Source organism: Primulina tabacum, chromosome 2 (genome assembly GCF_025594145.1).
Source record: "Primulina tabacum isolate GXHZ01 chromosome 2, ASM2559414v2, whole genome shotgun sequence".
In the NCBI taxonomy this organism is placed as follows: domain Eukaryota; kingdom Viridiplantae; phylum Streptophyta; class Magnoliopsida; order Lamiales; family Gesneriaceae; genus Primulina; species Primulina tabacum.
In genome coordinates, this window is record NC_134551.1 from 7669223 (window position 1) to 7685511 (window position 16289).

Sequence of the window (16289 nt, forward strand, 5' to 3'; positions counted from 1 at the left end):
CAAAAATTTCTTCACGAACAAAGACATTGCATCATTGCTGATTTGTTCAGCAGTCTAATCAGAAGTGCTTTCAGTAGCAGTAGCAGTAGCAGGTGATGCACTTGGAACAGCTGCAGTAGTAGTAGTAGCAGTAGCTGCAAGAGCCTTGGTAGGTGTATTCGATGATGGCTTTTCTCCACTCCTTACTTCCAGTTCAAACTCATAGGCTTTTAAGTCAGCAAACAAGTCATGTAGCTCCAACTTGTTTAGATCTTTAGAGACTCTCATAACCATTATTTTAACGTCTCATTCCCTGGGTAAAGATCTCATCACTTTGAGTGCTATTTCTCTGTTGCCATATTCTTTCCCAAGAGCTGCTAGTTCATTAACCAAGCTGCTGAAACGTTCATCAAACTAATTCAGAGTTTCTCCAGCTTTCATTTTGAGATTCTCAAATTTCTGCATTGCTACAGACAGTTTATTCTCCTTTGTCTGTTCATTTCCTTCACAGATTTGGATGAGTTTTTCCAAAATCTCTTTAGCAGTAGAACACATCTTGATCTTGCTGAAGGTATTTTTGTCGAGAGTTTTGTAGAGAATGTCCTTCGCAACATTATCAAGATTGGCTTTTTTTAAATCTTCGCCAGTCAATTCACTTCTGTGCTTCTCAACCATCTGGGGTGCTTCCTTAGAAACAGCAACAACAGTGTTAGACTTTAAGATTTTCAACAGACCATCTGTGATGACAAACCACATGTCATCGTCTTGAGCTGCAAGATGAGCTTGCATCTGGATCTTCCAGTCATCAAAGTCTTCTTTTGAGAACATGAGAACCTTGCTGAAGTGTGCCATATCTGTTGTAAATATAGAACAAGAAAAATCTGCTCTTATACCACTTGTTGGGGATCAATATAGAGTTTAGAGGGGGGTGAATAAACTTGTTCCTTTGTTGGTCGATTTTGCAAAGGGTGCTAGAATCCTGTAAGAGATTATAGCTTATCTTGTTCAAGAGTAACTCCAGCAGATCACAATAATAAGTGCGAAAACGATCCGATGGAGTACGGTGAAACACAATAAAATAGTAGGCAGTAGACAATGGTTGTTTATGGAAGTTCGAAGATGAAATCTTCTACGTCTCCCCTTCTTCTGTTTCCAGAAGATATCACTAAAAGACTTTGTATTTTACAGTACAACACTTGTGCACACCCACTTCAGCAGGACTTATCTTTTGCCTACTGAAACTCTTAGTTTCTCAACACAATAAAATAAATACAACAAAGTTCTGGAAAAGACTCTTTTCCAGTTTACAAACTCTCATAAAAAATATAATAACGTGAATAACTTGTAGAGAGAGTAAGAAACAGTCAGCACAATATGATCTCAAAGGATCAGATAACTACTATGAAGCGTGTGCTTATTGAGCTTGAAGATGATAAGTAGTTCGGAGTGCTCAAATCGACGTTCTTATAATATAGAATGTGATTGTTGTTGGGTAACCTATAAACGTCATTGATCTTGTGTATTTATAGAAGTCTTGATTCCAACGTCTATAAACAAAACGGCTTCTTTGACTTCTGATAGAGTCAGCTTTATTACCGAAAAAGGTTTCTGCAAAAAGCCTCAGAACAATCAGTCTTGTTTCATACCAAAATAGGTAAAACGTATTAAATGACTTTATTCAGCATTAATGAGGCATTTAATACTCGTACTTGATAAAGTAACGGTAACATTTAATATATGTTCGATAGGTTCTGATTTAGTAAAATTCAAGTTCCGCTTCTGTTTATCTAAGCTGATAAGTACTCGAAGAATACTGCTTTGTTAAAGCGATACGAGAACTTCTGCTTTTATACTATCTTCTGGTTTTACTAACGCGATCTACTGATTCTGACTCTCATCACCATAATTAAATTAAGTCTATCAATTTTTTTTTCTTGAGATAGCAATGCATTTTATATAATTTGTGTTTGGATGGATGGATGGAAGGATTTGGATTTGAAACCTATAGATTTGAGATATTTTGTTTATCAAATCTTTTGTTTGAATGATTATGGAATTTCGTCGTGGATTTGAAACTCGTTACTTTGAAATATGTTATTTGGCTAAAAATTAAGAATTTCAAATTCTAAAAAATATATATATTTATTACTCACATATATTTTGAAATTGAAAATATTATATATAATGCATAAATCGAGAAGACAAAATTCAAATTGAGTTGATCTCAAGTAATATGCTAACTCGAGTTCGACTCGACTCGTGTGGACTCCTAGAATTTGATATGTGACGAAGCCTCTCATCTCCGGCTTGTGTTGTGGATTCTCTAAGAACAACTTCATGGGATCTGCAACTAGAACAAGACTCGAGAAGCTATGTTAGAAAATTAGAAGTGGAAGCAAGAGAGGACACTTTGTCCTTAAGAAGAATTGGTCTGCACATGATACTCACAGTATATGATTATCATCTCTCAAGATACGACGACTTTCGACTTGTGATAATAACACTACAAATCAGAAATTCCATTACCAGAGAATGAAGCAAACTCTTTTTTGAGAAGAAAGGAGAAAATCAAAATGAATTCAAAAATGCTCTTCATATGTTTGATCATCTCAAAATCGATGTTATGTTATCTCTCATCATGTTATTTCATTCAAATTGATTGATACTTAAGTCACAAATCTTGAAAATATGACCAAAAAACACTTTTTGGTGACAAAGATCCATGAAAACTCATAACTCTTGCTAAACAACGCTGCCAGGTGCCTCCCCCATGGCCCTGAAAAAATCCAGGGCACAGAAGAGGAGCTAAGGCTCTCAAACAATCCAGGCCATAAGGAAGGTGCCTAGGTCGGTGGCTATGGCTCATGAAACTGGTTCCCCTGTATATATATCCCCCTCTTTCTTTCCTATTTCTTAGGTATCCTCTAGTTTATATATATATATATATATATATATATATCCCCCTCTTTCTTTCCAATTTCTTAGGTATCCTCTAGTTTATATATATATATATATATATATCATAAAAGCATTTTTGGGAAAAAAAAATGTATATATTCACTGTTCTACACAAAATATTTGACTACTGATTCCAGCCGGCCTCCTTCTATTATAATATATATACACCACACACACACACACACCCAAATTATTGATCATATAATATTTACACATTTTTTTTATTGATTTTTATGCTGGATGTGTCCGTTGTAGTGGGTGATTTTTCCCTTGATTAAAAAATATTTTTTTGAGAAATTTTTTAAAACATTCTGTTGGATTATTTTAAATATAATAAATTATCCAAATCATCCGACTTTATTTTCCTATACTGGTCCAATTATTATAGGAGCAAGTTTTTTGTGAGACGGTCTTATAATATTTTGTGTGATATCCATTGACATATGGAACCGACTTTTAGATTTTTTAGGGATACTTTGCTTTCAATATTAATCACTGGTGAGATTCGGTCACATGGCCATTGTGTTCGTAGTTCTTATTCAACTGTGATTTATGGAATTTATCAATATTTTTTGAAATTAAATATCTTCGAGTTTACACAATTGCAGATTAACTTGTTTAAATAATTATTATATATTTAATGTTGAAATTAATCAAAAATAAATATATTTTCACAATACATAATCTATGCATCAAAATTAAGGAAAAAACTTGTGAGAAACGGTCTCACGGGTCGTATTTTGTGAGACAGATATCTTATTTGGGTCATCCATGAAAACATATTATTTTTTATGCTAAGAGTATTATTTTTTATTGTGAATATCGGTAGAGTTGACTCGTCTCACAGATAAAAATTCGTGAGATCGTCTTACAAGAGACCTACTCCAAAATTAATTATTGAATAATCTCTTGTATAATAAACTTGTGGTGACCACAAAAGAGCCAAGGTCGTGGGTGGGTGCGACCTTCCCCCTTAATTTTTCAATTTTTTTTTATTGATTATGAGTCTAAATTAATTATATATTTTTTCACATTCCTTCTTATTATTTGTTTTTGCCTCTCCCAAAAAATTTAAGTAAAATTGTATAATAAAGGTGTGCTGAAAATTTGTACAAAGACATATTTTGACTATGCATGCCCACTCGTTTTAATCCTGCAACCTCATTTTTCCTTATTTTTCAAGACATTAAATTGGTCAATGATAGTTAATTCGTGACTAATTAAGTAAAGGTTAGCTATTTAAATAGTCGTCGGTCAAATTCAGTATGCTTTTCATTTTCAATTGTCATAAATTAAACAGGAAAAATCAGTAAAATCACCATATAAATTACTCTATTTCCTCTCATTATAATCAAATTAAATATTTATCATAATCTAATATGATGTTTTCATCATTTTTTAAATTATGATAAAACTCCTAACCAATACCCTTCCGTATGCACCACATAAAAACTCGGGTTATATAATGTAATACACAGTCTGTAAACTACGCTAGTCGAGTAAACTGCAATGGACAAACCATATACGAGAAACTCGTCTGAAAAAATATTGTTACATTGAATTGAATATATTACCAATTATCAATTAATTCACCAACTACGACAACCCTGAAAGAGTTTTTTTTCTTTACTTCTGGTTCTTGTTTGACAGGGTGATAATATATAATACAATCGGACATGTCTAACTTAGGGTCGCGGTGTCGACAATCACGCAAGAGATTTTTGAAAGTTAAAAACAAAACCAATTATTGTAGCACGATCCAATTTTGATGAATTAAATAATATAATCCCAAAAATAAAACTAATGCATATAAAAATATATTAAATATTGTTTGAAAATTATTTTGAATTATAAAAAAAATGATATGGAATTCAGAGAAAATGTATAAATCAAATATAACGGTATGTTAGAGTGTGAAACAATTTTGCAGCGTCCGCTGCTATTACTGACAGACGTTTCAAAATATATTGCAATATTCGTCACTGATGGTGGCGTTTTGCCCTATTTTGCGAAACTCCACCATCTACTATATATTTTAAACTAATTTTTTAAAAAAAAAAAAATAAAAACCTTGAAACTATTGTGCAACTCCCCAAGTACAGTCGACAAACACCCAAATCTATTATACTTCATTTATTATTTGCATCCAACTTCTCCTTCTCAATCTCAATCTCAATCTCAAGTTATTAAAGTGCCAGTGGCATGACAACCGTTTTGTACCAAAAAATAATATCTCACGAGTCATTGATGAGTATTTTTAATGCACTTCAAGTTTTAATTTCACAAAATTAAAACTTGTTACTAGAAATATAGCCGAATCCCAATAACTTAAAGGACAATGACCATTCAAAGATGGCGAAAACGAAAAAGAAAAATGTAGGACCGAGTGTTTATCGCTTTACCAAAAATTATAGTTGGTGGTTTGGTACAACTCAAATCTTTTAAACCGCACAGCTGCTCAAGCATCACGATTCGATAGCTCTACCAAGCATGGACAATTATTGCACCCAACAATCTCCCTCCCAATAATTGTACTCTTTGCAATCAATGGGAATCGAACCCGTAACATTGGCTCTGATATCAATTGTAGGACCAAGTGCTTGCCGCTTTAACAAAAGCTATAGCTTGTGGTAATGATGCAACTCAAATCTTTTAAACCGCACAGCAGCTCAAGCACCGCGATTCGATCGCTCTACCAAGCAGAGACAATTATTGTACCCAACAAAAAAAGAAAAAATTATACTATAAGCATTAAATCTACTAAAATTACTTTTTATGCTTATAATAAAATGGTATTTTCTACGTACGGATCGATATTTAATAATTGAATGAATATAAATACATTTATATATATAAGGGTGTCAAAATGCGACACGACCCAATACGAAAAAAATCAGGTTCGGGTTGGGGTTTTTCGGGTTCGGGTTGGGTTCGGGTTGGGTGGATTCGGGTTAGTGCCATGTTAGGCGGGTTTCGGGTTGGATCGGTTGGGTCGCGGGTTGACCCGCGAACTTTTTTTTTTGAAAATATTACCTATATTTTTATATATTATATGTTTGAACAAAATTTATTGTATATTTATATGATAAATTTTCATCATTTAATATTTATTTTGCATATTTTTATTTTTTTAACAATTTTTTATTTGATTTGGTAAATATACTTTTAATTTTCTACGATTAAACTTTCAAATTTAAATCGAAAATTTTTTTATTATGTGTTTAAATTAAAATATTTTTTTTTTATTTTTTTGAATTTTTTTCATTAATTTTTTAAAAAAAATTTAAAAAAAATAAAATTCGGGTTAGACGGGTTGAGTCGGGTTATACGGGTTCGTGTTCGGGTTGGGGGTTTTCGGGTTGGGTTCGGGTTGAAAAAAAAAATTTTCCGCGGGTTGACCCGAAACCCGACCCAACCTACCCGATTGACACCCCTATTTATGTACAACTACATCAAACGTAGATGAAGATGGAAACAATATCTCTATTATCTCGGAAAAGATCATTCCAATTTAGACTTCATAAGTCAATTAATATATATATATATAAATATTATACTATCGTGCCTTCAAAATAGTATATAATGTTTTGTGTTTCTTACTCAAAATATGGTTACAGTTATCATTGACTAAAATTTGAAGAAGCCTCATTCATTTCAAAGGTTAAAAATATGTGATAAAAAAACTTACGAACGGAAAAAATTCAAGTTATCTTTAGGTTTCTACCCCAATAATGCATCCAAGAGTGAAAATTTATTAATACATGTCGAGTCTATTGAAAAAAAAACCTCATATGTATTGTTAAATATTCACCCGAACTTTTAAAGTTGTATAATATCCTCGTCTGTCTGTACATGTGATGATGGGGTTTTTTCTTCATACATTTATCGAATATTATATAAATATTATACATATATATATGGTAAAATCAGAGTCGAAAGTTTTTAGGTGAAAAAAAAATTTAAAATGTGAAGATTTAGAAAGGTTGAATGTATTTGAAACTACTTTCGTATGTAACAATTGTAAACGAATATTTTGTTAGGGAAAAAAAAAACCATTACGAGAAATTAGGACAGAGGCTATAGCTCCTACTCGGCCAACCCAATCCTTTCTCAAAATCAATAATTTCGGTATGTATATAAAAAAAAAAACGATTTACTAATGACAAAAATTTGTGTGAGACGGTCTCAAGGATCGTATTTTGTGAGACATATCTCTTATATGAGTCATTCATAAAAAAATATTTTATTTTTTATGCTAAGAATATTGCTTTTTATTGTAAATATCGATAGAGTTGATCTGTTTCACAGATAAAATCCGTGAGACCGTCCGACAAGAGACATGCTCTTTGTCAATATTGAGACATATTTTGACAACTAGACTCTTTAATGCGTGGCAATTATTTTCACGATTTGAAGCATCCAATGGATATTTGAGATTCAAAGTTAATTGATCAATAATTTATTAGAGTTCGTGTAATTTCACGCATAATTGGAAGAAATAAGACAAGCTTTTAATTGTAGATTAAGACAATAAAAATAAAGTTGGTCAATTATTCCACAATTTTACGTTAATTATCTCGAAACTAAATTTTAACTCAATTATCACGTAAATGATAAAAACTTGTGTGAGACGGTCTCACAGGTCGTATTTTATGAGACATATCTTGATTTGGGTCATCCATGGAAAAATATTACTTTTTATGCTAAGAATATTATTTTTTATTGTGAATATCGTTAGGATTGACCCGTCTCATAGATAAAGATTCGTAAGACCGTGTCACAAAAGACCTACTCCCCGTGAATATACAAAACACAAAATCAAACGCATTTATACCAAATCGAAAAATCTATTATATTTTTAAATGCTAAATCTTTTTAGAAAAATCATTGAATAATTTTTAAATTTAAGCGAAGAATAATATATTCAAACTAGTGAGCCAATGTTTATAAGCTAGCTCTCCCAAATTCCCATCCTCAAGCACTCGCGCTTGGAGAAGGGAAATCGAAAGGGTCCACAGTTCTGACCACCGATTTAATGCGCCAATTCAGATAATTCACTACAAAATTACCCAACATTGTGGTTAAAAGCCTTGTGAATCTGCTCCAATCTCTGTTTCAAACTAAGTTGCTAACTAGCTCTACTCTAATGGGTTCGCGGAGATCATTACTCCTGTCGCTCTTCGTTTCCATCTGTCCGGTACTTCTTATCAGCTCCGCGGCGCTGATCACTGAGGAGCAGGAGTTGGACCGCATAAAGACGTTGCCGGGGCAGCCTCCGGTGAAGTTCGCGCAGTTCTCCGGGTATGTTACGGTGAATGAAGAGGAGGGACGTGCACTATTCTATTGGCTGACGGAGGCTACCGATCACGCAGACAAGAAGCCTCTAGTTCTTTGGCTCAATGGAGGTCAGTGTTTATTTCATTTCTATTTTTCATTTTCATAATAATTTAAAATTTAATAAAATATGTATAATTATGTAATAAATAAAAAATATTTGTAATTTGAAATTGGTCACGAGAACATTCCATTGGTGACATATTATATTTGGTAAAATAGAGATAATAATATATAACAATTGGCATTATTATGCAAATAATTTAGCTGCCAGAGAAGGAATCAATGATTAAATTTTCCATATAAAATAAAATATATCAAATGATTACTAAATTTTTTCTAAAGAATATATTATATTGAAATCTAAAACACTGAAAAATCAAAATATTTGAATATGCCGATGTCATATACGTGCATGTATGGTCAAAATATTGAATGTGTACAGTACTCATCTGCACGCATTATACTAATTTTTTTTTTTGGGAATGAATGAACATGTATATGTTTCGAATGAGACGAGTCAACTCGATTCATGAATAAAATAATGTTTCAAATTTGTTTAACAAAATTAATTAAGGAGATGTTTGGAATAAATTTGAAAATTTTGCATTTCAAATTAAAAGACAAATATTAAGTTAAAATGGAAAAGAAGTCCAATCCATAGGCCCACCCTTTAATTTTGTGCTGTTACATTGCTTGTGTCAGCAAACCCCAAAAGTCACCCGTCCATAAGTGACCTACTTCCTGTTCTCGCCCATGATACCCATCTACCCCCTGCCCACGTTATCAAACCCCTGCATTTCCTCTTTAAGATGCGCATGCACCTGCTTAGATTAGAATAAAAGTGTCCATTCGGATGGGTCGGGTAGGTTGAGTCGGATTGAGCAATAGTATTATTCAAAAATTGCTCAACTCGGCCCAACTCGAAAAATCTCAACCCGAACTCAAACTCGAGTTAACTCGATCAACTTGATTAACTCGATTTTGAGTTTTTTTTTTAAAAAAAATTGAATAAAATTCAAAAAAAAAATATTTTAATTTAAACACATAATAACAAAATCTCCCACGTATAGATTTAAATTTGAAAGTCTAATGGTAGAAAAATAAAATATTTTTACTAAATCATATAAACAATTGTTTAAAAAATAAAAATATTCAAAATAAATATTATATTATGAAAATTTATGATATAAATATACAATAAATATTTTTTCAGACATACAATATATAAAAATGTAGGCAATATTTATTAATTATAATTTTTTAAAAAAATTAAAATTTTCGGGTCAACCCGAACCCAATCCAACCCGATCATTTTTTTCAATAGATATCGTGTCTAACCTGGTCTGACCCGAAAACTCAAAACTTAAACCTGATTTTTTTCGGGTTGAACCGTGCTGAGTTGGTAAATCGTATCTGATTTTGACACCGTTGGCTTAGAAAGGTGTTGAGTTTTTCTTTTATTTTTTCGTTCTTCAATGCATACAAGGAACGCGTGACAGCTCCCTTTTATGCCACTGCCCATCCTTCATATGATTTTTATATGTCTAAGGGTTAGAAAATACACCAAGAAATGTGTAGTTTTTTTTTTCCATGAACTTTCAAACATTAAGAAAGAAACAAAAAAAAAACCTTTTGAATGATAGCAAAGTGCACTAAAAGGTCTGCTGCCATTTGATCGTGGCTTTATGTCTGGACTTATTTGTTTAAGTAGTTTGGTAGAATGGAATATACTTTTGTTTTTATATATGTAACCACGTTTCAAGTCAAGTGACTTTCGAACTCTCCATTACTTTTTCTTCCCCCTCACTTGCTTAATACCAACAAATAAAAAAAAAGTCAAATAACTTTCTAACCTTGCTTTTCCATAATATATCCTATGCATGTTCAAACTTATACGAGTTACGAGTAAAATGTTTCTTGCATCGTAAAGTTTTTGGATCATCAATACATAATGTCAGTTTTCAATAAATTTGATGGATTCACGTGATCTAATATTGTTGGATCGTGTAAAGAGTATACTAACTTTATGTATTCCTACTTCCCCAACCAAAATAAGATAAAACAGTTCTTTGTGTAAGCTCCTTGTTATCGATGAGTTTTATGTTACATTTAGCTTAGATTCTAATAATCACTCAAACATTTTCACAATTTGTCACGTCATCTGAATCATTACATCGAGTGGTGTTGCATCATATGAGGCACATTTAGTGCTCTACGATGTTGGTTTTGTGTTGCATTAAAATAAGCGGAATGCCGAAATATATACCATAAGATCTTAAAAATTTAATGTTCTTAGTTAAAATTAATCAGGGAAACACTATCTCAATATCAAGATAATATATATAGAATCTGTAAGTCATTTAAACCTTAATATACACACACACACACGAAATTCTAACACAAACTGGTCTGTTTATAACAATTCAATCTCCGATATTTGGATATAAAAGATTCATTCCAGTTGTCTCATTACAACTGTTACCCAATCGATGACTTGACTGATTTGTTACCGTAATGTTCAATAATTATAGAGAATCCTGCCCTTTTTCCATATTCACAAATATAATATTTTATCAATATTTAATTTTTATTTCCACTGTTATACACAACTTCCTGTGTGTCATAGCTTTAAAACTATATATTTCTCTAATTTTATTCGAAAGTGGTTGAGTTGATAGACCGAGTTAGCTAGAACCTAGAATTCCACAAAGTTGGATAAGTTGCCAACTTTTAAACATCATGATTCCTTGTCACGCGGCCTGACAGTGGAAAAAAAAATTTATGGCTTTAACCAACACTCCTCCCAGACCAACATATCTTTGAAATCAGCACGATCATTGCATCATAGTTTTCAGTAAATCCTGAAATATAATATTTAAAGTTAATCTAAGATAAAAATGACAAAAACTTGTGTGAGACGATCTCACGAGTCATATTTTATTAGACATATATCTTATTTGAATCATCCATTAAAAAATATTACTTTTTAGCGTGAATATCGATAGGGTTGACCCATCTTAAAAATAAAGATTCGTGAGACCGTCTCACAAGAGACCTACTCTATAAAAATACACACAATGTCGAGAGTGGCTGCAACACCTTAAAGCATGTTCAATGCTGTAAACTTGTCTTTAGTCTGCGTTGATAACTTCATTGTATATTATAAGATTTGTGAAATGATATTGTATTTTTTATACTTTAAGAAAAAAATTCTGATTTTTCCAATTTTTATATATTTTAAATAATTATTTTTGTTTTAAAATTTTTTTCAAAATATTTAAAACTGCCAGATTAAATTGACCATTCACAATTTTCACTGACTACATAATTCTTTCATGCATGAATGATATAAATTATAATATCATTCATTATTTCATTCCATGAAACAAACGATGTTATTACTAACTCTAATTGTTTTATGTGATGGTGGATGAAATTTAAAAATTATTATTCATTAATTGTATGGCTATACGGGTAGGTGAGGCAAAGAGGTCATTGAAAATGCCTCCTGTGTAACATTTTCTTTCTACATTGTATATATTTATTATCTGGAATTCCTTCCTACCCTGCAACCATTCTCCACACCCTTCTGTCAATGACTCCTTAGCTTCTATTTTATGTTCATGCTTATTCAAGAGCAGTACTGATATCTAAATAAATATTAAATTTCAAATAAATTAATATTACCATTGATCTATATTTAGAACGAATGTAAATCAGTTGCCACCGACTACCATTGGCTTACTCCTTTTATGTTTATCTTATTTATGATTTGCGTTTCTGTGGTTTAACTTGCATGCTGCATTATTATGTATGTATTCCATTAACATGTAAATTTATTGATACACATAACCAACTTGCATTCTTCGGACCACTTTGATAATTCGATCATCGGCAAGAATGTCTGAACTGCACAGATCAACATAATCAGTACACAAACTATTCTTGTCACCAACTGTAGTTGTTTGTAATGCTAGTTGGTCCAAGAAAGTTGTGGCGTCGTGAATCTCCTTTATCACGCTTGTCACGGAATATCAAACTGCAGGCCATGTTTATCTAACAGAAGTTTATACCTTGCTGAAACTTCCATGGAACATATGTTAACTGATAAAATGGGATGTGTTCAAAAATATCACATTGTTAACTATCAAATTGGATTGTTCAGGACCTGGATGTTCATCTGTTGCATATGGAGCATCTGAGGAGTTAGGGCCATTTCGAATTAACAAGACCGGTTCATCTCTCTATTTGAACGAATACGCTTGGAACAGAGGTACAAATGAGCATAAACTGACATTAAATTTAGCCACTTTTAATTGAAGATGGATGATCACTTGTTATGTAAACTGATCAAACTTATAATATGATCGGAAAGTCGTCTCAAATATATATTTAAGTGCATGTTTTTTTGTGAATTTTTTACGGTGGCAGTGGCAAATATTATGTTTCTTGAGTCACCGGCTGGTGTTGGCTTCTCTTATACGAACACAAGCTCTAATCTAAGAGATTCTGGGGACAAAAGGACAGGTATACACTCGTTACTTACTTTATACAGATAAACCAGAACATGGATGTTGTAAGAAAATGACACAGCTAGAATCTTGCTAGAACGCAACTAATCAAGGTTTCCTATATTTCATCACAGCTGAGGATGCTCTAGTTTTCCTCATTAAATGGATGTCTAGATTTCCACAATACAAATACCGAGATTTCTACATCTCTGGGGAGAGTTATGCAGGTAAATTGATCGCCACCACGTTGGTTCTTACTTTAGTCGTCTCTCGTAATGCTAACAAAATTTCCCGCTTTCCATAGGGCACTATGTCCCACAATTAGCACATAAACTATACGATTATAACAAGAAATCTTCCCATCCAATCATCAATTTGAAAGGGTTCATTGTAAGTTTCCTTTTACCATCTGAATACATTTGTTTTTTTCTTCTCTGTACTTGATCCCTCCCTAGTTGCAAAACTATGAACTGGTACAGAATCAGATGTGTATGAATCATGTATGCAGGTTGGGAACGCTGTAACAGACAACTACTACGATAACGTCGGAACCGTAACATATTGGTGGAGCCACTCCATGATATCAGATAGAACTTATAAATTAATCATGAAAGAATGTGATTTTAAGTTAGTGAAAACATCACACAAATGTGATAAAGCTTTGAATTATGCCATGAACCACGAATTTGGTGACATAGATCAGTATAACATTTATGCGCCAACGTGCAATTCGACAAAGACAAATATTAGGAATACTCCAAGGCTCAAGAACACTCTTTTACGCCCAAGATTTTCTGGGTACGACCCCTGTTCCGAGAACTATGCTGAGAAGTACTATAACCGGCCAGATGTGCAGAAGGCCCTCCATGCAAACACCACGGGGATTAAATACAAATGGACTGCTTGCAGGTTTTCTACAAGCTCAATTTATCTATCTTATTAAGTTCAAGAAGCAACAAATTGAATTATAAAATATTTGATGGAGTTTTTTTACTCATTTATGTGACAGCGACGTGCTTTTACGGAACTGGAAGGACACGGATTTTTCAATGTTGCCAATCTACAGAAAACTAATCGCTGCCGGGCTTAGAATATGGGTATTTAGGTATAAATATATGCCAAAAATCTGTGTTTTGGACTTTCGGTTAATATGAACCTGGCACCAGTTTTGCCATTTTCCATTTTTCACAATATCAAAAATCCTAAATATCGGAACTTCTCGTGTTTAATGCAGTGGAGACACGGATTCGGTGGTGCCGGTGACAGCGACTCGGTTTTCCTTGAGCCATCTTAATCTCAAGATCAAAACTCCGTGGTATCCTTGGTATTCCGGCAATCAGGTAAAATTTGTATTTGTTTCTTCGATTATATAGCAGGGACTACAACATAACTTTGATCCTCTATCCCTGACGTTCCTCTGCTATCTTATATCGGTTCTCGACTTGCGAACATGGTTAACTTATTGTTAAAAATATATCCGCTCAATCTTGTAAACTCTTTTACATCTGCCACAAACCAACATGGATTTTGCAATCACCCTTAAATAAGCAGTGTCGTTAACCCCAATACACATCATGTTCCAACTCTCCATTCTGATACTACCTAAGTTCTATGCCCCCTAAACTGCCACATTCTTGCTTTTTGACCATCAGCAGCCACTCCTATGATCTTTCCCGGCTTGTTCAATGCTAGCAGGTGTATAACACACATCTGCTATCAACGACGGGCCAGAATTAACCACATGCATCGAATCAACATTGATCTGTAAATTCTGCATCCTCCCGAAGGACACTTCATTTACAACGAACCTACCATACAATGAACTATGTGCAATACCGTGTTTCACTTCGAATTGGGTGTAAAGCATTTAAACACGCGGAACAGTTACTAGCATGGTCTATCATGCTCGCTCAGGCCCGGCGCAAGAGGCGTTGATGTTCGATACTAGAGATATCATCAACTATAGAGTCATTTTCAACATATTTTGGGTATCATGCAAGGCAATAACAGCAAATGGTTTTACAGGTTGGGGGATGGACTGAAGTGTATGATGGTCTAACATTTGCCACGGTTAGAGGAGCAGGGCATGAGGTTCCTATGTTTCAACCTAGGAGAGCTTTTATTCTTTTCCAGACATTCTTGTCTGGCAAGAACTTGCCCAAATCTTAAAGTTGTTGCTGTCACAAAATATAGAATATGCTTCTCATATATAAGAAATAATTAAAAAAGAAAAGAAAAGAAAAAGAAAAGAAAACAAAACAATAGGTTGGGGGGCTGTTATTAGATTAGGATAATCATTCAATTCCAATTGTATTTAAATTTATGAATTATAATATGCTTGATTGCTGCATTGTACTTTAGTAATTTACTTTTATAATTCGTGTTACTGATATAAATGGGAAAAAAAAAATCTAAATCGGATTCGTTGGTTATGATCTTGTAAATTATCGGTTTAATCGGTTCGGTATTAATTGGCTAAACAACTAATTTAGATACAACTAACTTTCAATTATTGATTTTTTTTTATTGAACTTTTATCTTTAATTATATCTTAATATCAAGTGATTGAAATGGTATAGGGTTAACTTAAGTGTATATTTGATTTATCAAATATGCAATACTTTTTCGAATGGTTAATCGACTAAAATAACCAATTTTATATCGATTTGGTTAATGTAATTTTTTTAAATAAATAAAAACCGATCAATTTAATTTGATAGAGTCATTGATTTTGTCAACTTTAAGCCTTTGACTTATGGTTGATTTCAGTTAATCATGCTTATTAGTTATTTCCTTGTACAAATTTTGCTTTTTTTATTATGATAAAAGACAAGAGAAGGAACATAGACCGTATATTATTTTATCTTTTTTGTCATTAATGACTAAAAATCATGTCCAAATTCAATTATTAACGGCCCGTGAATTTTAAGAAAAATTATATTTTGATAAGTAAACACAGACAAAGATCATCTCACAAGAGTATGAGACGGTCTCACGAATCTTTATATTTGAGACGGGTCAATCCTACCGATATTCACAATAAAATTAATACTTTTAGCATAAAAAGTAATACTTTTTCACGGATAATCTAAATAAGAGATCCGTCTCACAAAATACGACACTTGAGACCGTCTCACACAAGTTTTTGCATTTTCTCTATTTAAAATTTAATTGTTCAAAATTTACAATTGAGACATCGATGAAGCTGACATATATGTATATATATACAAAATATTATTTTGCATAATTCAACCAAAACAAATAACTTAGAGCCATATAATACTTAATTTTCAATCTAGCTTCTAAATTTTTGACTCATCTCATCAATAAGTTATAATTTGGATGGCTAAATCAAGCATTCCAATCCATAAAAATTGGGGATGGTGTATGAACCTAGATAGACTTTTCTTTAGAATTAATTCGCATGCCTATGTATGAGAAAAATGCAATTTTTGGTAATTCATATTTGTTTCTTTAAAAAAAAACAATTTTAAACTTTTATAT

The 16289-nt window shown here is 32.6% G+C and overlaps 1 protein-coding gene across 1 annotated transcript; it reads left to right on the top strand.

The window, feature by feature from the left end:
• The first annotated feature begins 7880 nt into the window (after positions 1-7880).
• Positions 7881-15149, top strand: LOC142529042 (serine carboxypeptidase 24-like). The gene is made up of 9 exons (XM_075634410.1): positions 7881-8342; positions 12440-12547; positions 12706-12801; positions 12920-13012; positions 13090-13175; positions 13294-13694; positions 13795-13890; positions 14020-14125; positions 14811-15149. The coding sequence occupies exons 1-9, from the start codon at positions 8084-8086 to the stop codon at positions 14952-14954; spliced, it is 1389 nt and encodes a 462-aa protein (XP_075490525.1). The 5' UTR covers positions 7881-8083; the 3' UTR covers positions 14955-15149.
• The last annotated feature ends 1140 nt before the right edge of the window (positions 15150-16289 follow it).

Excerpts from the sequence above, each read along its gene's own strand:
- LOC142529042 (XM_075634410.1), top strand. The coding sequence starts at position 8,084 with ATGGGTTCGCGGAGATCATTACTCCTGTCGCTCTTCGTTTCCATCTGT. Across the intron at positions 12,802-12,919 it reads TTCTGGGGACAAAAGGACAG|CTGAGGATGCTCTAGTTTTC; the intron begins GTATACACTCGT and ends ATTTCATCACAG. Across the intron at positions 13,176-13,293 it reads TCAATTTGAAAGGGTTCATT|GTTGGGAACGCTGTAACAGA; the intron begins GTAAGTTTCCTT and ends TCATGTATGCAG.